Genomic DNA, 25,569 nt, shown 5'->3' with positions numbered 1-25,569 from the left:
CGTGACTCACTTAAAGCAGTCGCTCATGTGGTGGAATGTCTACAGTCAAAAACATTGATTAAAGTTGTTTTATCGTGACTCACTTAAAGTAGTCGCTCATGCGGTGGAATGTCTACAGTCACAAACATTGATTAAAGTTGTTTTATCGTGACTCACTTAAAGCAGTCAGTCGCTCATGTGGTGGAATGTTTACAGTCACAAACATTGATTAAAGTTGTTTTATCGTGACTCACTTAAAGCAGTCGCTCATGTGGTGGAATGTCTACAGTCACAAACATTGATTAAAGTTGTTTTATCGTGACTCACTTAAAGCAGTCGCTCATGTGGTGGAATGTCTACAGTCACAAACATTGATTAAAGTTGTTTTATCGTGACTCACTTAAAGCAGTCGCTCATGTGGTGGAATGTCTACAGTCACAAACATTGATTAAAGTTGTTTTATCGTGACTCACTTAAAGCAGTCGCTCATGTGTTGGAATGTCTACAGTCACAAACATTGATTAAAGTTGTTTTATCGTGACTCACTTAAAGCAGTCACTCATGTGGTGGAATGTCTAAAGTCATTTACAACGAAGGTATCGTCGAAGCAGAATATCATTACCAACAAATTAGGTGAACTTCTTATTTTAAAGTATCCTGTTTTCTTATTTCTTTATTGGTGCTTCCTAAAATAATTATATTAAGAGAGAGATAACATCTCCTCTACATATAAAAAACAAACAAACTGTAAAGTTCGCTTTAAGTCTAAACAACTGCAGTAATTATTTATTTATTACCTTTAATATGACATTTCAAGTTTGTTAAAGTAACCTAGAAAGCAAGTGACTGTAGACTTTGTTTACATTTGTAGAATGATATGTGCTTAAAATAGCTACAAAACTTGAATACGAGTTTTAAACCAACCTTTTTTTTTTTAATCTTTTTCTATTTTCCGACACTAGGCTCTTCACCAAACAGATGTATAATCAAACGGTAAACATTTCTAGGACGGATTTTTATGCGGCTTCTAACTAGGCCTAACCCTCTAACATGTGTCAGTTCCACTAAGTTTATAGAAGTTTATTACTTCTCTAATAAACGTAATTCTTTTCTACTGGTCTTTCAGTACTATATACCTCCAGCCGATCAAAATGTTCCTGTTCGTTTTTCATTTGTATCTCCTTAACAGTAGGTTGAAAGCAATGTCGTAAAATAAACAACAGGAATTATTTATTATCCAACCAGGAATTAATTCAGATTTAATTCGAAACAATAATTCGTAAGAATATTCATAAAAAAAATTTAATGATAAATTTTGTGGGGCTGACAAGTGTCCTAAACGCATTTTGAGTACGTGATTATAGGCCTAAAAATGAATCTCTAACACAATGTTGATATGACTGTGAACATACCGGATACAGGGATGATATACATAGCACAATGCAACCATCCATCATAACCACAGTATTTGTTACGATATCCATAAGAACTAATTGAAAGGTTTGTAAAGCGATTTATAATAACCCAATACTACTCAAAACAAACCGGCTAAGTATTTATTTAAAAGTTTTCGAGCCACTAAGAGTAAGCCTAAAAGACTTCTACAGAATCTAAGCTGTTATGCACAGACTTGTAAGCAAAGTCTAAAATAAAATTTAAAAGATGGTGTGTTTAAAGCATGACCCTTTATTCTAAAGGAATTACATATATTTTAAACTATAAATGTTATATATTTCTTTTATTTCGCTCATTCTTTTTCTTTACTGGTTATTTCTGCAAACAATACTGGCCTAAAACACGCATACCTGATTCGTCGCTAATCTTTCGAACTCCTGACATATCCAGATAGATGTCGCTTTCTTCCACGACAGATGCTGTTGGTAAAGATGTGACGTCAAGTTTGTTAAGGTGAGCTGGAAAGTTATGCATGGACACTGCAAAAAATAAAAAGTTGTTTAAAAAATTAAGGAAACTGCAAAAGAAAGATATGATTGATTAAAAAATGATTTGTTTGTTTTTGAATTTCGTCCAAAGCTTTTGTTTGTTTGTTTTTGAATTTCGCACAAAGCTACTAGAGGGCTATCTGCGCTAGCCGTCCCTAATTTAGCAGTGTAACACTAGAGGGAAAGCAGCTAGTCATCACCACCCACCGCCTACTTGGCTACTCTTTTACCAACGAATAGTGGGATTGACCGTCACATTATAATAGGGCGAAAAAGCGATTATGTTTGATGAGACCGGGATTCGAACCTACGACTCTCGGATTACGAGTCGCACGCCTTAACACGCTTGGCCATGCCGGGCCTGTTTTCTTATAGCAAAGTCACATGAGGCTATCTGCTGAGCCCACCGAGGGGAATCGAACCCCTAATTTTAGCGTTGTAAACACCTAGACGTACCGCTGTACTAGCGGGTGACTCGCCCAAAGCTACATAAGGGCTATCTGCGTTAGTTGTCCCTAATTTAGCAGTATAGTCATCGTCACCCACTGCCAACTCTTAGACTACTCTTTCACCAACTAATATTGACCGTCATATTATAAAGCCCCCACGGCTGAAAGGGCACGTTTGGTGTGACAGGGCTTCAAACTCACGACCCTCATATTGCGAGTTGAGTGCCTTAACCACCTGGACATGCCGGCCATCTTTAATGCCCTCCACAGCGTTGTAAGTACGTAAACTTACCGCTATCAAATAGAGGGATCGACTGTTGAATAGTGGGATGAGCTGTTAGTATTATAATACGCCCACAGCTGGCATTGTAAAGACCAGCAAGTTAACCATTAGGTCATCCACGTTCTGCATCAGGAGCTCTTGGTGAACAGAAACGTTGGTTTCAAACGTGTAACTATGGTAACTATGGTCTTGTGAATCTTTTATTTGCAAGCACTCGTCAAACATAAATATTTCTTTATTGCCTTGTTAATGATAGTGCTAGATATATGCAGTTTTAGTGCAATTAATTGTTCCTTACTGTAACCATGACATGCACAAAGTAGTCGCCAAGAGGTGTGACCCCGAACTACTGTCCGAAATGATTTGCTAAGAAAGTGTTTTCATCTTTCACTGAAAATACTGAAGTCTTCCCTTTTTAAAATACTCTGTCCTTTAATATAAATACTGCTTAAAAGCTGACTTTCTGAACAGTTTAACATATTGAGAAGTTTCTCTTCCATAAACTGCTCAAGTGTTCAATAATAACACCTCCATTTTAAAAAGTACAAACCAGGTGGTGTTTCATTTCACACAGTGAACAAGATACGTATCAAATCGTCAATAAGAATATTGTATATTAATACCATTAATAATAATAATTACTTAGCAGTGAGCTCATTACTAAGCATGTTGTTATCTGTTAAACGAATACAATTAAGATTTCGCTTACTATAAGTATTCCGTTTCTTGGTCGGTGCCTTCTCACGACTGCAACCAGGTGACATTGGGTCTTTTTGTTCAAGACTCTCCTAGAAAGTTTAATAAAACAGGTTTGATCTAAGGTTAAGTAGTTCACTTTAAAACAAATGTATCTGATGATTATCAACAACCTGACATCTCTGTTGAAATACATTCATACCCTAAAACCAACAATGTGACATGTGTGTAGAAAAATACGGTCATACCTCAAAACTAACAATTTCACATGTGTGTTGAAATGCAATCACATCTTAGAACCAACTATATGACGTTTGTTGAAATGCAGCCGTACCTCAAAACCAACAACTTGAGACGTGTGTTGGCATGCAACAATACCCCAAATGCAACAATACGATGTGTGTTGAAATGTCGACATACCTCAAAACCAACAATTTAACACGTGTGTCGTAATGTGCGCATACCTAAAATTCAACATTTTAACAGGTGTGTTTGGATACGATAGTAATACGAACGCATACTTTACCGAGATTAAAAATTCCCCTCCTCAGTGACTTAGCGGTAAGTTTAAAGGCTTATAGCGCAAAAACAATGTTTCGATACCCATAGTGGGCACAACATAGATAGCCCATGGTGTTGTTGTTTGCTTAACAACAAACAAACGAAAGATTAAAAGATCGCCAAGTTTTTGGACAATCCCATTTCTTGACTAGCTATTCTGGGTGATTTTTTAGTAATAGGTGGATGAGACACTAAGGATATGGAAATAACATTAGCTATGATAATAGTAACAAAAACACATGTTTATATCATGCAACGAAACTTTCACGCACTAAAAACAAATACTATTAGTGTTATTTATATTCTAAATGTGCCACGTTTTGAAGACATTAAAAACACTAAAAAAATTAGCATGAATTATAGTAATAGATTGTGACTAAATTGTATCAAAATTTTGATGAAAACGTTGTAGTGAAAACTGTAAGTGTGACAATTTCCATTTCACACTCGAAAAAATTTGGTTTAAGAAATGATAGTCTATGAATTTACATATTATAGTACGGATGATGAAGTTATTTACATATTTTAATATGGACGATGAACTTAAATGGTCAGCTTCGTAGTTTCACCATAGACCACACAGAAGTATTAATTCTAGGAGGGCTAGTTCCCCCCAGTTCAGTGATAAACTTGAGAAGTAGTGCTTCAATAGCGCCAGACGCATTTAGATAACCCACTGTATAGATAAGCCTTACGAACGAACAAAAAAGGAGAGAAAGTCTGTATAAAGACAAAAATTAAAACTGTTTAAGATCAAAAACTTTCTTATGTTAACCAAACAAAAACTGTTTCTACTAAATAAATGTCTTCAAAAGATATAACCAACGCCACTTGAAGGCGATCGAATGTGGAAAACATTGCATGACGCGAAAAATAACCAAATAACACACAGGGGACCTTACATCATACACGAGTCACATGATACATATCATAGGGCGTTACGGAAAGTACAAAATAGAAAGTGCCTAAAAGCAATGTTATACGAATATACTTTAAATCTAGAAACTTTTATAGCAGGTTTCGAAAGCCTAAACTGTAATTTAATGGTGTAGGGGGGGGGTATTTGTTGTTTTTATTTTTGTAAAATTAAACGTCTGTTTTTCAATCTCCCCCTCCCTCGGTGGGACAGCGGGAACTCTTTAGATTTACAATACTAGAATCAACGGTTCGATTCCCCTTGGTGGATACAGCAGATAGCCCAATGTGGTTTTGCTATAAGAAAATACACACTCACGCTTCATTCACTTTGCTTATAACGTTAAAAATTGGGTTTCGAAACACAAGAGGGGCAGAGAACAGATAGCTTATTGTGAACCTTGGCGCTCAACTACAAACTGTTTTAGACCTGGCATAGCCTCGTGGTCAAGGCACTCGACTCGTAACCTGAGGGTCGCGGGTTCGAATTCCCGTCACAACAAACATGCTCTCCCTTTCAGCTGTGGGGGTGTTATAATGTGACAGTCAATCCCACTATTCATTGGTAAAAGAGTAGCCCAAGAGTTGGCAGTGGGTGGTAATGACTAGCTGCCTTCCTTCTAGTCCTACACTGCTAAATTAGGGACGGCTAGCACAGATAGTCCTCGTGTAGTTTTGCGCAAAATTCAAAACAAATCAAGCAAACTGTTTCAAGTACTTGACCCGAAGAAGCATCAAAACCGAAACGACGGTTTTAATAAAAGCTGTCTTATAATTACCTGAAGTTAAAACGCCGTTTCTCTCTAACTTTATTATCATACCGAGTTATTTTAGAACAGATTAAAATATACTTTTTTTATCTGAATTCACACTGATCTAAATAGTAAAGGGATTGTTCCAGTTCCGTTATCCTTGACGTTGCTAATTCTTACAGCAGCGCCTTGATACATTGAGCATGGAAACTTACTTTTAAGCTCATACAATAAAAATGGGAAATTGATAAAGTAATGATAGTTAAAAGTGCTAAAGGTTCATGCATTAAAACGAAGAAATATTTGCAAAATTCTATATTTATAATAATCTATATTTACAGTATCCTATATTTCAAGTCGTATTATGTGTTATTTTTCTTTTCGGGGACATCTGTTTCAACCACTTGTACTAACATACAGTAGTGTGTTATCTGTACGTTAGTCGGTAAGCAATAAAATGACATCACAAAAGCGATGCTTAATGTTGTAATTTGTGCTTTCGTGACGTCAGCAAAGGCGTGCACGCCATGAATCACGAGAAGAATTCTGTTCTCTGTAAGCTACAACACAGCATGACACGTGAACTTGAAAAACAAAAAGGAAAGATATTTATTACCCTTGATTATGGCTTTATTAACTCTTGAAATAGATCACTCACGAAGACTCAGGAAAGCGCATCTAATTAATATATGTGTGTGTATCTGTTTCACAAGTTCATATCAGAATATTGGTCAATCGTGGTCTAGTGATTAACTTTTTCGGACCATGAAGCCTGTGGGTTTATGGTTTACCTTCCATTGCCCGAAAAAACAAAACACTCCATACTTTGGAACCATGCATGCACCATAAAATCAATGGCCAAACTACACTATTCGGTGTAAAACATAGATCAAGAGTTGGCTGGAGATAATACTGGCCAGAGCTGCCTTCTGTTTATTCCATTAATTCGAAAGTGAGAACAGGTTAAGCACAGATTACCCTCACGTAGCTTACAGAACGAGGGTTTGTAGGATAAAGTGGTACGTTCTGAATACGTCCAGGCTTAATAAACGTTACAGTAGTTTGCTAAATAAGTTCAACCTCAATAAATGTTACAGTAGCTTACTGAATAAGTTCAATCTTAATAAATGTTACAGTAGTTTACTGAATAAGTTCAACCTTAATAAATGTTACAGTATCTTATCGAATAAGTTCAACCTTAATAAATGTTACAGTATCTTACCGAATAAGTTCAACCTTAATAAATGTTACAGCAGTTTACTGAATAAGTTCAATCTTAATAAATGTTACAGTAGTTTACTGAATAAGTTCAACCTTAATAAATGTTACAGTATCTTATCGAATAAGTTCAACCTTAATAAATGTTACAGTATCTTAATAAATGTTTATCTTCGAATAAGTTCAACCTTAATAAATGTTACAGTATCTTACCGAATAAGTTCAACCTTAATAAATGTTACAGCAGTTTACTGAATAAGTTCAACCTTAATAAATGTTACAGTATCTTACCGAATAAGTTCAACCTTAATAAATGTTATAGCAGTTTACTAAATAGGTTTTTAGCATCATGAGCCTGCAAACTTACTGCTGAGTCATTGGGGAGCCCTAGGATTAGTTCAGAAACAAGAATACATTATCTATCAAAATCCTTTAAATCGTAGGATTAGTTTAGTGATGACAGTACACTATCTATCAAAGTCCTTCAGTTTGTAAAGCACATAAGACTGGTTCAGAGACAAAGATACACTGTGCATCACAGTCTTTTAATTCGTAAGTATCATATAAGATTGGTGCAAAGTTCTTCAATTCGTAAAAAATCTTATAGGATTAGTTTAGTGATAACAGTACACAGTTTATCAAGGTCCTTCAATTCGTAAATATCACATACGATTGGTTCAGTCACAAGGATACATTCTCTATCAAATCCTTCAATTCGTAAAAAATCTTATAGGATTAACTTAATGGTAACAATACATTATCTGTCAAAGTCTCACAGATCGAAATAGATGACTGAAATGGTTTGGATCTTTTAGACCATTTACCACGAATTATCTTCTACACACTGTACCTGATAATCGTTAGAATAAATAAATAAAAACACAGAGGAAAACAACAAAATAAATGTATACGTACATGTGAAACAATTGGGATATTCTTCGTATTTAGGTTTGTCATGATTTTGTCCAAATACTTAATTATTTTTCATAACTAATCATCAATATAACATTTTAGTTCGTTACTGTTTATTTTTTGCTAAATGACTCAAATGGTTGCTCACAATCTCAATGGCTGAAATATTTGGACCCGAAAGTATGAATCAATATTTGGGTAGACGTATAACGGGGTATTATCATTGCAGAGCGATAATAGAGACTGCCTTACCATTAGTGATAACAGGAATTAATTTTCACTACAAGTTACTGATAAAAACCCACAATAAAACGTATTGTTTCTTGCGCCAATACTCTTTGAATGTGGCTTAGAATTAAATAGTAAATACCTCTAAACTACAATATTTCCACATAAACACGTGGGACGTATCGTGAAATACTTACTTTAAACGACTCCAAAATATCAGCGATCTCATTGTGTCCCTCCAGGCGAGCCATGTGGTCAGGAAGAAGTCCTCGGCCGTTAAACAAGCAACAAGCTTTCTCGGCTCCAGGAGATTCCACAAGGACCGAAGTTAACTCTTTCAATCCATAACGAGCAGCAAAGTGAAGCAAAGTTGGAAGTTCGTCATCACCTTTCAGTGGAAAGAAACAATATGGCGGATCTCACTTACGTGTATCTAAATATGAATTGTTAAAAAACAAACAACACACACACACCTTAAATTTAGAACCAAAGGCAGCCATTCATCAGCTAAACATTATATATTTTCAAAATATATCGAAATACGATTATAGGGTTTTTGTTAAATGTATGCTACGTACATGACAAAGCTCAACTAGTGGTATTGTCTAGAAACTTAAACTCCCAGAAACCGGGTTTTGATACACATGGTAGGCAGAGCATATATAGGATCGTCTACTGGCCTCCAGTGAAATACTGATATTATCTGCGGACATGTATTACTGAAAACCTGGTTTCCATACCTGTTGTGGGCAGAACATAAATAGCCCTTTGTTTAGTTTTATGCATAATAAACATCACATTCCTTGGCATCACTTTCGACACAAAACTAACATGGAAAAAAATATGTTAACAATATACACTCATCAATTAGAAAACGGATTTCACATCTAATGACTCTAACCAGTAGACAATCGAAATGTTCACCAAACACCATTATCCAAATATACAAGGCTTACATCCGTCCACTAATAGAGTATGGATGTCAAGTAACATACAATATGTCAAACAACACACTCCAGAAAATCCAAGTTCAACAGAACAGAAAACTAAGATCTGCATTCAGTCTACCATCATTCACGTCAGTAAATTATGTACATCAAATCAGTAACTTACCAACACTAAGAAATAGACTAACGGAAATATCACACAAATATTATCTAAAAGCAGAAAACAGAAACAAACTAACGGCATCACTATACAAATTAACTAGTGCACCAACAAAATACATTTCACCTTACAACATATTTCAAGAATCAAAATTACACAACAAAGTATCTAAAGAATTAAACTCATGTTAATAATATGTATTCTCTTTTTCAGATATCGGGCACACGACAGGCAAAACTTTCGGCGCCTGTCCTGTGAAAGTGGGTTTTCTCGGGGCACTCCCGTTTCCCCCCCCCCCCAGCAAAAACTTAGGCATTGGATTTTTAGATCCCAGCCCAAGCAATTTTATTGCCAGACCCTGATTCGGGTCGTTTGAGTTCATGTTCATATTTACTTTGACTTCTGCCTTTCGGGACGGGACCTGGCCATTCTCTCCCATGCTGCCTTTGCCTCGGTCTAGGATAACATTAAGGGTGACCTCCTTCACACACACAAAAAAACAGTCAAAAATTATTTAATAAAAAAAACTAAACCTAATAACCTTTCACGAAAGGGGACGAAGAAGAACCACAACGTTCCTGAACACCCCAGTTGGAGAGAAAATTCTTACGATTTCTCTCTCTCTAAACTAAACCCCTGCCACGTTAGTTTGCGTTTGCGTTTATGCTTAATAACAGAATAGCAACAACCTTCTAGTGCTAAAAAAAAAGAAACATAAGCAGAAATATAAGAAAGTACCAGCAGTCCATTTTAAAGGACATTTTACAAATTACCATCTTTTAACGGGAAATACAGGATCTTCGGAAAGTCACTGTGCAGTTTTGTCTGTTAATAAATATATAAGTGCGCAGTGACTTTCCGAACACCCTGTAGTTTAAGGAAACTTATACATGAGGCGTGGATTCCAATTCCTATCACCGGGAATTCGCGCTCTTTCAGCCATGGGGACATTACAACGTGATGGTTAATCCCAATATTCGTTGATGATTGGTGATGTTGGCTAGCTGTCATCCCTCCGATCTATTGCTTCTAAATTAGAGAGATCTAGCATAAGGGTAACCGTCAAGTAGCTTTGTAAGAAATTCAACAAACAAATAAAACTTGGAATATTTGCAGAATTTTTTTGAAATTACTGGAATTATTAATGAAATAATAATGAAATTTCCAAAACTATTTTCCGTTAAAATGTGGATTTTGTTATCATTTTGAAAACATTTATGAAAATATTTGGTCGGTGCACAAATATCGAGTAACCTTCTGTCTAAACAGAAACAAATGACAGATAGGTTTTTATCTCAGTTTGGCAGGTAAGGTTTTACAAATTATTTTCAGATAAAAACATGGATAATACACAATGCTATTAAAAACCATCTACAACGAAATAACATTCTTATACGTTTATTTCAAGCATCTTTTTTTTTAGTAAAAACGTGAACAGCGTAGAATGCCACCATATTTCGTACTACGACAACATGTAGGCCTAGCATGGCCAAGTGGCTAAGGCACGCGACTCGTAATCTTAGAGTCTTGGGTTAGAATCCCCGTCATACCAAACATGCTCGCCCATTCAGTCGTGGGGGCATAATAATGATACGCTCAATTTCACTATTTGTTGGTAAAAGAGTAGCCCAAGAGTTCGTAATGGATAGTGATGGCTAGCTGCCTTCTCTTTAGCCTTAAACTGCTAAATTAGGGACGGCTAGCGAAGATAGCCCGCCTATAGCCTTACGCGAAATTCAGAACAAACCAAACAACATGCAATAACCACACAACTGGGTTTGAACATTGTAAATGTTTTTACGAAGTAAAAAGCAACTTATCGTATAGTAATTAGCATCGATGGTATTAAAAACCAGCAGAGATCCGCAAAACATATACTGCAATTGTTGTTTTGAATTAAGCAAAAGCTACACAATGGGCTATCTGTGTTTTGCCCACCACGGCTATTGAAGCCCAGTTTTAAACGACATACCGCTCTGCCACAAGAGGGCCAAATTACAAGCAATAAAATTACTATCCTTATTGCAACACCACTTTCTTTTTAAATACAAGATTTCTAGAATAATACAAATGGATTCTAGTCGCAGGCACCGAAATCTATAAGATCACTTGTCATAGGCCTAAGATTAGTTAATCCTTTATTAAATACGGCCTATATTCGATAAGGAAATAAATTCACATTGTAATATGTACATGTTTTAGTTTAATTAGTACTAAATACCGTATTTTTAGAATAACACAAATGAATTGTAATTGCAGACCCTGAAATCTCTTAAGTCCATTAGTCTTAGGCCTAAGATTATGTAAGCCTTTATTAAGTACGGCCTATGTTTGATAAGGAGATAAATTGACATTGTAACATGTGTAGGTTTTTTGCTTTCGTTTAATTATGGATATTTTTTCCGTAATTAATACTATCAATAAATAAATTTATGATGTTATTCTACAATCTAATTTTAAACCTATTAAAAAACTTTCATAAACTCTTAACAAAATAAGTTGTTATACAAAATGTCTACTGAAGTATACGCATGTGCGTATTTAGATAGTAGAGGGTGCACCCACTTTTAGGGCAGACAAAATTGAGTATTATTATAATAGCTTGAGGATCCCCACCCTCATGATATGTTGCATTCCTATACTGAGTGGCTGATTAATAGTTTAAAATATCTCAGAAATGATGAGACTCACTTCTTGATCTGAATATTACTATTTTATTTTTGTAATAAAGCGAAAATATAATATCAACATTACACAAAAATGAAGTTTGTTTAAACCGGAACCAACAGCCGACAAGATAAATTTAAGAGTGTTTGTTTGGTGGTTTTAAATTTCGCGCAAAGTTATCCGCGCTAGCCGTTCCTAATTTAGCAGCGTAAGACTAGAGGAAAAGTAACCAGTCGTAACAACTTACCATCAACTCTTGGACTACTCCTTTACCAACTAGTAGTGGGACTGAGCGTAATATTATAAACGCTCCCATAATTGAAAGGGCGAGCATGTTTGGTATGATGGAGATTCGAATCCGCAACCTTGAGGTTACGAGTCGAGCGCCCCTAACCACTTGGTCATGCCGGGCCCATTTAATACTGAAGTGAGGACTTACTTTTAAGCTTGGACTCTATAGCGGGTTTCAGTAGGTCAAATCTTTCTGAAGGTAAGTTCACTTTGAAACTTTGGGCCAAACTGTGGTCAACCTCTTCGGACGTAGTGGCGCTAAGACTTTGACGTAATAGTTCATAGGGTGAAACTACATTGTGTAAGAGCTCGTGCAGTTGAGTCATAGGCGGTTTGCACTGTAAAGTTTTCTCACTAAGATAGCAATCTCTGCAATAAATGCTCACCGTTATCTCTGCGGACGTGACGAGGAATGAATCTGAAATGATACTGAAAATTAACCTCTGATCAGAGCCCTCTACCTTCCTGTATCATAACTTAAAATTCTACATAGTAATTTTTAAATATACTCTTCTTACCTACTAATACTAGAATGCCTCAGGTGAGTAAGTTCGCTACTAGCAACATTTTCGGCCGTAATCCTAATGACATCTCACAAGATTCTGCCAGATTAGGATATTGAAGGTAATCTTAAACCTATATTCTAAGCTAACACTGCAAAATAAGCTCTCTAATAAACATATAATATTTAAAAATTATAGCAAACAGATATTCTAACGAATGCTATTAACAAATGTAACATTAAAGAAAGAATTGAGTACGTCTTACCTAAGGACACACAAATTGTAGTAGTTTTCACTCAGACAATCGATGCTATAGAAACTGTGAGCACTGAAAACTGAAATGTACATTCGGAAAGCTCTAAAGTTAGATTTTTTTTAAATTATAGAATGGAATTTTGTCCTCAGATTTTGTAATTGTGTAATTCAAGTGATTGTGAAAACATGTGTGATAAAGTAGAAAAAACTAAAAAACGCAATAATATAACCATACTTATTTTGTTTTTCAGATTTTGGTTTTAGTTTTTTCTATATCCATCGTTTTACTTTAAAGTTAACCCTAATATGATTGGAAAGAGGTAACCCATTAAAATTTATTTTATTATTGGAGGAATTGGAAGTAACGCTAACTACGTATGAAATTTATAATTGTATCACACTATAGGGTTACAATAATGATACTTTTCACTACAGTTTCTGACCTGGAACAAGAAAATGAAATGTGAAAGGATTTTGACGAGTTGTTTCCACTTCTGTTTGTTCTTCTTCTTTCTCCAAAATAATTCGGAGCTTCTGATGATCTTCTGTGGGAATGTCTAAAATTACCAGGACTCTTCTAGACCACTACAAAAAAACTCGTCAATTAAACAATGTTTTCAATCTGTTCAACAATACCTTAAAACCCACAGAACTTAGAATTGTTAATTAAACAATACACATAGACCTGTAAAACTGTTAATTAAACAATACACATAGACCTGTAAAACTGTTAATTAAACAATACATGTATACCCGTAAAACAGTTAATTAAACAATACATATAGGTCCATAAAACTGTTCATTAAACAATACATATATACCCGTAAAACTGTTAATTAAACAATACATATATACCCGTAAAACTGTTAATTAAACAATACATATATACCCGTAAAACTGTTAAGTAAACAATACATATATACCCGTAAAACTGTTAATTAAACAATACATATATACCCGTAAAACTGTTAATTAAACAATACATATAGGTCCATAAAACTGTTCATTAAACAATACATATATACCCGTAAAACTGTTAATTAAACAATACATATAGGTCCATAAAACTGTTAATTAAACAATACATATATACCCGTAAAACAGTTAATTAAACAATACATGTATACCCGTAAAACTGTTAATTAAACAATACATGTATACCCGTAAAACTGTTAATTAAACAATACATATATACCCGTAAAACTGTTAAGTAAACAATACATATATACCCGTAAAACTGTTAATTAAACAATACATATATACCCGTAAAACTGTTAATTAAACAATACATATAGGTCCATAAAACTGTTAATTAAACAATACATATATACCCGTAAAACTGTTAATTAAACAATACATATAGGTCCATAAAACTGTTAATTAAACAATACATATATACCCGTAAAACTGTTAATTAAACAATACATATATACCCGTAAAACTGTTAATTAAACAATACATATATACCCGTAAAACTGTTAATTAAACAATACATATGTATCCGTAAAACAGTTAATTAAACAATACATATATACCCGTAAAACTGTTAATTAAACAATACATATATACCCGTAAAACTGTTAATTAAACAATACATATAGGTCCATAAAACTGTTAATTAAAAAAATATGTCTCGACTCATATATATGTTAATTGGACAATATCTCCAGACCTGTAGAATTGTTAATTATGAAATATCTTTTACACTCAAGAAACTATTGTTCTAAACTGATAAAGATTACAACTTTCAGTAAATAGAATACATATCTCAAACACAATGCTATCTATATTTTGTAAAGTCTTCATTTACATTACCTGTTATTAAACATGTCATTAATGCTGCTCGCACGTGCAACTGCATCGCCTTAAATATCAAATATCAAATTGAAAATGGCATTGATTTTCGTATTTTTATTGTGTTAATAATCTAAATAAACCCAACTTCCGTGAACTATGAAAATACGCAAAATATTTTTATTGTGATTTTTATCTGTTCGTAACACCCTTTTTCTCAATCTAATGCTACGCGAGAAACAGCGTTACCAGAAAATCAAGTCTTGTTAGCCTTCAGCGCTACCTGTCCGTCAAAATGTGTTTTTTGCATACAGTTCACTGAAATAATTCTATTATAGCATGTTATATGACTCGAAATTTTGCTGATAAAAAGCTTGTTTTAATTTTTATAATTTTTTACACACATATGTCACTGAAATTCGAACATCACCCCTTAGTAATGTCGAATAAAGGAATTTTTTTGTAATAACATCTGCACTTCACTTTTGATGGTTGTTTTGCAGATAGGATCCGTAAAAAGGAGTGAGTGAAATCTGAGATGATCTAATAATATTGTGTATAGCATTTTGTCAGTTTATTTAAGCCAGTTGGTACAGGTCATATTTAAAAGATGAAGTTCCATTATAGCTTAATTAAAAGTCTATCCAAACACTTCAAATATAAAATCGTAATCCGAGGGTCGCGGGCTCGAATCCCCGTTACACCAAACATGCTCGCCCTTTCAGCTGTGGTAACATTATAATGTGACGGTCAATCTCACTATTCGTTGGTAGAAGAGTAATCCAAGAGTTGGCGGTGGGTGGTGATGACTGGCTGCCTTCCCTCTAGTCTTACACTGCTAAATTAGGGACGGCTAGCACAGATAGCCCTCGTGAGTTTTGGGCGAAATTCAAGCCAAACAAAGAGTTAACAAAAGGAACATTAAAAGACAGAGACGCCGACAAAGTTAAAGAAGTAGGATAAAACTGGTTGTAGAAAATCTTCTCCTTAAAAGTCAAAAGAAAGGGGTATGAAAATCTCAAGAGTTACAGAGTTTATCATGTACCAGGAACGACAACAAAACACAGTTCACTGGTCCAGTGTTCAGGTAATTTTTTATGGAATTATTCGAACTTCATTTGGTTTTTCTCTTGTGTAAGAACTATAGAAGTGAATTATTAATGAATCTAAACTCAAAAATGAATAAATAAAACTGTTTTTTAATGTAATCGATATTTAACTTTTCTTGAAAGGAAAGTGACAAAAGGGTATCGTTACAGCACTTGAAAAATAAACGATTTGTTGAAAGTAGCACATCAACAACACCGTAATGAATTGGCTGCTGCAGCAGATATCGTAAGAGTGAGGATAATATTGGAAAAGTTGGAGTGTTATTCCAGAGGAAACGAATATTATTGAAGAAAGGGAAAAAAATATCAAACTTATTTAAACAGAGTAAAAACGTATACAAATACTAAAAACGTTTACAGATTTACTGGATTTTAAGTATTTGTATAAGAAAAAATAAAAAAATAATCTTAAATGTTCCACAAATACTGTTTTAAACCAACGTATAAATGTAAGTAATTTCACCAAAAAAACTTGCACTTACCTGGTGAACAACATTAGGCCATAACTCAAAATGTAGCTGTTGTGATTGTTCATTGTCTTCTGTTCGTTGCTGCAAAGTACAAGTAATGATTTCGAGAAGTTCGTGAACGAATCTTTCGTCTTCTTCTCTTACCACTACTCGCATCCATGAATCAAAGGACACAAGCGCCACCTGGTGCTGAGAAGTTATGTCGTATTCGTTGATCCCGCAAAACAAAGCAATAGTCTTGGAAGGTTGTAGCAGGTTCGTCAACTGGGATGACCTGGAATTACTTTCCAAGAAATCCAGGAAAGCGGGAGATATTATAACTAATACCACCTCAGCCAATGTTACATTCTGCGCTCTACACTCGGGAAGCGGAAATAACAGGGACTCGATACACAAATGGGATATTTTAAGGGACGGACCCAAGATATGGAGAAAACATTCCGATAAATATTCATCCCATTCTTGGACTTCGTTGCAGAAGACGATGGTTACGTCGGAAGGCTCCATGACAACAGCTAAACAAAGCCAAAAATGAATTCAAATTATTATACTTATTAATATTCGTGATACTTGACATTCCTTGTAGTTTTGCTTGAGGGATACGTGATTTCTAAACGGATTTTCTTAAGTAAACGCGTAACACCATTCAACGTACGTTGTTAAATTCGGAAAGATGTTAAACGTTTATCATACTAGATGGAGGATCTCCATACTGTGACAACATGAACATTGCAATGTTTTGAATTAAATAAACAAAAAACTTATCGCTAAGAACACACATATTTTTAATATCGTCCATCAAACAAGGCTGAAGGGTGAGATTGTTTGTTGCTAAAAGTACAACTGTTCAACAACAGTCACTTTCAACGTTTCTTCTTATTTTCTATGACCACAAAAAGAATCTTCATCGTCTCTTTCATAACGTACCTACGTTTCTAAATTAAGGAGAAAAAAATTAAAGTATCGAGACACGAACATTGAACCTGCAGATCCACAATCAGTCGCGCGATCCATTTAGAAGCACTCGGCCTGAGGGATGAAGAAAGTGTTGGACTCTTTTTGGTGCTTAGAAAAACCACAAAGTTTTCTATATATATAAATACTATACTGATATAGAACATTACTAAGCCTATTTTGTTAGGTATATAATATTAACAAAAAGCCTTCTCTAAAGAGCAGATTACAAAGATACTTCTTAAACAACCATAAAGTTACCGACAATTAAATATGTTTCTTAAACAAAGGGCGTGGGTCGATTCCCTGTTAGAGGTCTGAATTCCGGAGCTGTTGAACTGAATTTGAATCCGCGCAATACATAAAATATTTCTGCACTTCAAGATTTTCATACGTTATAAAAGTGACAGTCAAATCTAAGAGGTAGAGTGCTGCTGAGTGGCTGCCTTCCCATTGGTCAATAGTTCAAAATGAGAGACGTCAGAAGCTAGCTTTAGCTGGCTTCCCATTGGTGCAAAACACAAATACGGTTAGAGAAGTAGGATAAAAGTGGAAGATTTCAAACCTGTATTAAACTTTAGGTTTCATTAGTAGGAAGAAAAGTAATAAACAAAATAGAGGATTTAGTGGGCTATTTAACAACAAGGTAAAAAAATGTTAAGTCACGTTACAGCCACAGACGATTTAAAGTCATGGTGCAACGGAATGTATCAGAACAACAATTTAACATTGTTGACGTGTCGTAAAAATAATAAGTAAAAATTATATCACTTTTGAAAAAGATATATAAGAGTTCTTACTGACTCAAAATATCTATATAGTAAGATCATAATATGAGTTCAGACATTTAGAATTTCAACGACAGTGATGTCACTTGTACTTACTGGCATTACAAAAATACAGGAATCAGTATCAACTTGAGAAATCATGACCATCCAGAAAGAACCCTGCAACAAGTTGTGTTCCAGCTATTGTAAGCAAACTGCGACATCTTGTAACACAAATGTCTTAGACAAATTAATCATGAACGATCTCCAGGTGGACAAACAACACAAATCACATGTACAGAAGCTGGTTTTACGACGTATCTGTTCAACAGTCGCATATCTCAAACACCTGAAGAGTGAAACGGGTATTCATGCTATTCAGTATGATGATGCACTGGCAAGGTAGCGGATGCAGCACCTCTGAATTTCTGTGCAACAGGACTGTTAAAGCGGGCACTATAAAACTGTTTCACTTGTACACTGGACGGATTACTAAAACTAGCAGGAAGGAATGACATGGTATGGACATGATAACCTTACTTTGGTTATTTTGCAAAGGAACCAACACTTCTAGATTAATGTCAACATGCAAGATCGTCACATAGACCACACATGACAATATGGACTATAATGACGTGGAGAGGACTCAAAATTATTTTAGTATAACGTATCAACCTCTGTAAATCTGTTAAACAAACGGAATAGCTAAAAGCTCTGAATCTTATGAAGAGAAACAGTTACCATGGAGAAGAGCTCAAACAACCTAATGGAAGTATAAATAGAAATATAATACTTACTGGCCTTTGCAAGAGAGAAAGAAACAACAATTAATAAGAATCATAATCGTTCAGAAAGATATATTTTTTGGTTGATATATGAAAATGACAATAACAGAGAAAAAAATAGAATCATATTATTAAACAAACCACAACACATGCGGAAGTCTTTAATGAGCAGTTCGTAAGTACCTACACGAGTTTCGGTGAGGATTTCATCTGTTTCAAAACAACGTGTCATTTTCTCATGATATGTGAACGTTGGTCACTCAATACTTTAGACACCTGCAGTGGCTTTCTGTGAATTCTGGTCGTTTTTCTTCTTCACGTGGTTGTATTTATTATTCATTGCACGTGGCTTCAAGTGCAGTGTTCATGTTAGATGTTTCGTGTTATACAACTAGTATTTGAATTCGTCAGTAGTTAGCGAAACTCCAGTTGTAAAAGAAAACGTTCATAAATATTTCATATAATGGCACAGTATAAAGATGTTGTCATTATTTAATGGTACAACGTAAAGGTGTTGTAACAATTTAATGGTACAATGTAAGGGTGTCGTATTCATTTAATGGTACAATATAAAAGTTTTGTAGTTATTAGCAGAAACATTTATGAACAAAAAATATTTGAACACCTACGAGACGAAAATGAATTGAACTTCTCACCAATGACTCCGCTGACAAAAACTAAGATAAAAGTTAAAGAAATTATCCACGAACTTACAAAAGCAAATGGGTCCAGCATGGCCAGGTGGTTAGGGCACTCGACTCACAATATGAAGGTCGCGAGTTCGAATCTCATTCACAAGAAACATGCTCGTCCTTTAAGTAAAGGCTATACGAGAGCTATTTGAGCTAACCGTCCCTAATTTAATAGTGTAAGACTAGAGGGAAGGCAGTTAATTGTCATCACCCACCGCCAATTCTTTTGTCAACGAATAGTAGGATTGGCCGTCACATATAATGCCCCCATGGCAGAAAGGGACGAGTATGTTTGATGGGAGTATTTAAACCCGTAACACTCAGAGCCCTATAATCCTAACACTTATAACCCTAAAATATGGGGCTCAATTTGCCACTGCGGACACAACAGAAAGCCTAAATATACACAAACACATTCTAGTGGTTCTTAACGGAAGGATTCGAACCCTCAAATTACGAGTAAAGCGTCCTAACCACGTAGCCAGGTGTTTACAGAAAAGTGAAATTTCAAAATGGAGAACAGGGTCATACTCAATCTGATTGTTTACAGTAAAGCATGATGGGAAATCAGTGCAACTTTGAGGCCTCGTCTGCATCAGTGGTATCGTTAATCTGTACAAAACTGATGGCACCTTGACTGATAACAGGTACATCAAGAATATGATCCATCATGCTATTCCCTCTGGAACACGAATCATCACGCAGTGACTCGTCTTTCAGCAAAAGAACAATGTCCCAAGCATACAGCAAAACTGATGAAACGATATTTTGGCATTAAATAGGCTGATGGAATACTTGCCACCATGGTTTGGCACAGAGTATAAACTCGAGGGCAAGTGGTGTCCAAACATCTTGACCACATTGTGGGGTGTGTGCTTGAAACAATATCTTACAATCACATATTGTTAAACTATAAGGCAACATGAAAACAAAATGATCCGTGTAAGGCGAACAGCTCACATATAGAACATTAGTACATTGTACAACTCACTTGCTCTTATTTCTATTTGATAATATTTTCTACTATAACTATATCCAGCATACACTAGTTATTACTCATTGTCTCTTGAATGTATATCTGTTGTGTGTTTCTATATTTATCTATGATCATGTGCACATCCGTTTCTCACAACATTAAACCTACTAAATGTCATACACCGACAACTGAAACGTTCCACGTTCTAAACACCAAACTAGCTGTCACACCGACAACTGAAACTTTCCACTTTCTAAACACCAAACTAGCTGTCACACCAACAACTGAAGCTTTCCACGTTCTAAATATAAACTAAATAAATTTCACACACCGACAACTGAAACTTTCCACGCTCTAAACACTAAACTAAATAAATTTCACACACCAACAACTGAAACTTTCCACGTTCTTAACACTAAACTAAATAAATTTCACACACCAACAACTGAAGCTTTCCACGTTCTAAACACTAAACTAAATAAATTTCACACACCAACAACAACTAACACTAAACTTTCCACGTTCTTAACACTAAACTAAATAAATTCACACACCAACAACCACTTTCCACGTTCTAAACACTAAACTAAATCAACAACTGAAACTTTCCACGCTCTTAACACTAAACTAAATAAAACTGAAACTTTCCACGTTCTTAACACTAAACTAAATAAATTTCACACACCAACAACTGAAGCTTTCCACGTTCTAAACACTAAACTAAATAAATATCACACACCAACAACTGAAGCTTTCCACGTTCTAAACACTAAACTAAATAAATTTCACACACCAACAACTGAAACTTTCCACGTTCTTAACACTAAACTCTTGTAAAATATTAAAAATTTCCTCCACTGTCGTGTTTCTTCAGAGATACCTATCCTAACCAGTAACTATGGCTTCTGCTTAGACACTACTAAAATATCTCTCAATAATAATCTTTCTTAAAAATAATATCCTGATCTGAAACAATAACATTTACATGAGTATTAACACCCTAATACGAAACAATAACCCTTCTTTAAACTTCGCTAGCCTAACACCAAATGACAAACTTAAAATTTTTTTACCCCCTACTCCCTCGAGCTTGTCGCCCCTTCCCTGTCGCTCACTGGTAAGTCTGCAGGCTTATGACGCTAAAACTGGGGCTTCAATACTTATGGTGAGAGGAACACAGATAGCTCACTGCGTAGCTTTTTGCTTCACCAAACCAAGTACAATCTCGTCTGATAACGGCGGGAGAAAAACATTAAATTCCTATGCAACCAAAAATAATTAGGGATTTTGAAAAGTTTGTGTTTAAGATTTCCGATATAAGCCATGAAGGAACTGTGTCGGTGGAGTTCCCTTGAATTCAAGACAATCGAGCTTACTTCCTGCTCTGCGTGGTTTTGATTGGCTGGCATCTCTTAACTTACGTCACGTATTAGCTAAATATTCATTCGAAAATAAAGAGACGAGAGAAGAAAAATTAACACTAGCAGGAAGAAGACCTTCCCTTTGTGTTATATTTAAAACTTCTGTGAAAATATCGCTTCAGTCTATAGCTGTAGTATTTAAAGAAATATCATTATTTTAAAATACTGGGATGAGCTATTAGTATCAAAAAATGTTACTACTACTACAGGCTAGCGTGGGGGTGATATAATGTGACGGTCAATCACACTATTCGTTGGTAAAAGGGTAGCCCAAGAGTTGACGGTGGGTGGCGATGACTAGCTGCCTTCCCTCTAGTCTTACGTTGCAAAATTATGGATGGCTAGCGCAGGTAACCCTCGTGTAGTTTTGTGCGAAATTGAAAACAAACCAGACGAGTTTATCAACCAATGTACGATACTGGAATATTGTTCTTCATTACTTTCCACAATTCAGCCAAGTTGTTTGGTCTCATTTTAGCCATTTTTATGCATAAGCACTTACAACCTCAACAGCGTTCATATCGGGATTTTCATCTTGGCTGTAAGCGTTCTACGGCCTCTGTACCCTCAAGATATTGTTTCACTATATCCTTAGTCATGCTGATTATCTGAGATGCAGCCACAAACTCGTATCGATTTCCCATCGTGCTTCACTGTAGATGGTGTACGTTGACAATATCGTTAACCCCCTGAACATCGCACTAACTTTCATTAATTGTTGCTGAGAATTTTGAATACATTTTGAATTTATCTGGAAAAAGCACACATTTCTAGTTCAGACCATTCAACTGGCTATGATCCAAATCCCGTTTCAACCTTTTGATTTAGTTATTTCTTCTTAGCAGCATTTAGAGCAACTATGTGTTGTTAAAAATGATTCATGTTAATGTGCACCTTGATGTTCACCAGGTAATATTTATATATATATATATATTTATAACAAGGCCTTAACAAGATCCGCGCTCGACCGTTGTTTAATTCATTAAAGAATCTTCCCTGAGATACTTAACATCACTCAGATTAAGAATATCTGAACAGTTAGGCCTAGTTCTTTTATCAGCTACTGGAAATTATATGTGAATTTTGTTAATTGATAAAAGCGGAATGTTAGGATTAGCTCAATTATCAATTCGTAAGTAATATTTGTGTGTTTTATTGATATAATAAAAACAGGAGTGGTAAGCCTAGTCGTTTCACCAGCCGCTTAGCACGAGTCTGATTTGTTGTATAATAAAAAGTGGAGTGTTAGGCCTAGCTCATTTATTATGTTTTTTGTTGTTTTTTATTATTAATAAGCTCTGTTTCCTCATTAGCACTGAGCATGACTATGTTTTGATTGTTACAAAGAGATTGTTTTGGCTGTTGTTGTAACTATTGGGAGGAAATCACTGCATGACGGTATCCAAGTACTGTTATAAATTTTATTAATTAAACACAAAATTTATTTGTAATTAATTATAGAAATATAATAATATCCGCAGAACAATTAACCTGATAAATTATCAAGTTAGATGATCTGTGTAGCCTTGCGTTTATGATTAAGATTTATGTTACTTTTATTATTTCCATTATCATCTGTGATTTTTATGTCGACCGGGCCGAGCATAGCCCAGAGATTAACGTCAGACTATAGGCAATTTGATGGTTCCATGTTTGAGTACTTGTATTTCGTTACTCCCTCCCAAACAAAATCACCCTCCGCTTTTTCGTGTGAGAGCGTGAATTATAAGAGCGACAGTCAAATCCCGCTATTCATTCAGATAGGAATGTCCCAAGAATTGGTAAAGGGTGTTTTTGACTAGCTGCCTTCCCTATAGTCTATCAGTTTAAAATAAGTGACAGTTGACACTTTTATTGTATAGTAAAACAAGTTACAACGAGTTTCCTCTCAAAATACACCGTGAAGTATTAAAAGAATAACACATGTCTCATTCATTGTTTATCCTGTTTAATTTTTAGTGTGATTACTATTTCTTACAAACCTATCAAGGAAGTGGCTGGTTGCCAGAATATCATTTTATATCATTATTCTAAAAATTCTAAAAAAGTAAGTTAATCCTTTTCGCACATGAAAGACATAAATCCAAGGTTCAACCCAAGATAAAAAAGGCTGACACATCTTGCTGGTTGAGAAGATGCCATGCCATCAGAGGTTAACCTCTAAATACCCACTGGTACCCATTATACAGCATCTGAGTAAATGAAATCAACTGGAGCAAAACGTCTTGTTCAAGGAAACGACGATATCTCACAAACAAACATCTAATCACGAAAGCGAATTGTTAGGCTTAGTTAGCACGATGCATGTATTTTACTGATTAAGAAAATAAGAAAGGCAAGTGTAGCTCCTTCCTCAGCCACAGAGGAAAAGTGGAGTGTTAAGCCTAGTTCATTTTCCTACGTCGGCCCGTAGTATGAAACATTAGAATACATGTAAATGTTCATTAATTGAACAATCATAAGGTTATTTTTAGTTTTCAAACAAATAAAAACATGAAATAAGGTAAAATACATTTATATATGCGTGTGTGTATTCTTATAGCAAAGTCACATCGGGCTATCTGCTGAGTCCACAGAGGGAAGCCGACTCCCTGTGTTTAGTGTTGTAAGTCCATGGACATACCGCTCTACCAGCGGTGGACATAATAATATATACCGCGTGTATAGTGTATCTGTTCAGACCTCTAACTCAAATATCCTCCCCAGTCGCTCAATACTAAATCTGAAAACTTATAACGCAAAAAAAAAAGGTTTAATAATCATAGTGGGCACAGCCCACAGTGTAGCTTCGTATTTGAAGAGAAATACAATAAAATAATGGAGCATTAGTAAACTAACACAAAAATGAAAGAAATGTACACTTTGTTTTCGTAAACAAACAACACTCACCTTGATGTCGACTCAAAGACACAACGTTATGTTAGCGTTTCTCTGGTCAGTTTACACTTTTTGTATTTTATATTTCGTTGTACTACGTTTCTAATGGTAACAACAGTGCACTACTAATATCGATAATAATTTCAGGTTATATAGCGAAGAGTTTCCACACTAAAACAGTCGAAGGTGGGAGGAAATTAAACAAACTGACAAGTGAAATATTATGTGTCACAAAAACTATTAACCAAATATGGCTGCCGCATTACGTGTTCTTAGCATGTCTTCCTCGCTTTAACAGTCTTCATACTGCTACGTCCTGGTTCAGAGGCGTGCTGTATAGAAAAGTTTTGAAGGTGAGACCACTTCCGACCAAAGTACGAGTAGATTCTTAAAGGAAATGACGCTTTAAAATAAGCCAACAAACAAAATTCTATTGTTTTGCGTTCGGTGAAAATATGAAATTCGTGAAGCCTTATTTAAATACAAACCTTAACTCAATGTTTAGTATAAATTTATCTGTTTCTTGTGACTGTTAACACACAATATTTTTCCAGTGATTCCACACTCACATTATATAAAATATTATGTTTTTGGTTTTTATCACTATATATATAATTATATATTGATTAACACTTAATTCAAAATCGTATCTTCTTTTCACAACTTGTTCTAGTACGTAATCCTTTTTTACCATCCACTTTCACCAAGATGTTAAAATCAAAAATATATATTGAGATCGGTGATTTAGAACTTCCAGCACGGCGATTTTTCTTATATTTAATGACTTTGGAAAACAAAGAAATATGGATCGATTGGGGGTACCGGGATAATCTAATGAAAGACTTGCAGTAAGTCGTTTCCAGTTGTGATAAACAAAATGCAACATCTTGTAATAGGTAAAAATTCACGAACACAAAGGCAAGAGACGAAAGCCCTCCACGTGCCCCAGGTTACAGTATGCAATA

The 25,569-nt window shown here is 35.1% G+C and overlaps 1 protein-coding gene across 4 annotated transcripts in view; it reads right to left on the bottom strand.

The window, feature by feature from the left end:
* Nucleotides 1-24,917, bottom strand: part of LOC143234398 (uncharacterized) — a 51,724-nt gene extending 26,807 nt beyond the window's left edge. For 2 of the 4 annotated variants that reach the window (XM_076471747.1, XM_076471750.1), the window contains exons 1-7: nt 24,617-24,915; nt 16,145-16,647; nt 13,203-13,344; nt 12,150-12,419; nt 8,134-8,324; nt 3,364-3,442; nt 1,785-1,913 (exon numbers count right to left, since the gene is read on the bottom strand). In XM_076471747.1, the coding sequence (XP_076327862.1) occupies nt 1,785-1,913; nt 3,364-3,442; nt 8,134-8,324; nt 12,150-12,419; nt 13,203-13,344; nt 16,145-16,639 (1,306 nt within the window). In that variant the 5' untranslated portion in view covers nt 16,640-16,647; nt 24,617-24,915. Of the gene's footprint in view, nt 1-1,784; nt 1,914-3,363; nt 3,443-8,133; nt 8,325-12,149; nt 12,420-13,202; nt 13,345-16,144; nt 16,648-21,379; nt 21,638-24,616 lie in introns of those variants that run through there. The other 2 variants (XM_076471749.1, XM_076471748.1) reach the window with 2 other exon arrangements.
* Nucleotides 24,918-25,569: the final 652 nt, after the last annotated feature.

The sequence above is a fragment of the Tachypleus tridentatus genome, chromosome 12 (assembly GCF_004210375.1).
Source record: "Tachypleus tridentatus isolate NWPU-2018 chromosome 12, ASM421037v1, whole genome shotgun sequence".
Taxonomy (NCBI): domain Eukaryota; kingdom Metazoa; phylum Arthropoda; class Merostomata; order Xiphosura; family Limulidae; genus Tachypleus; species Tachypleus tridentatus.
Note: the sequence above shows the minus strand (reverse complement) of the source record. Positions and strands in the feature narration are given on the sequence as shown.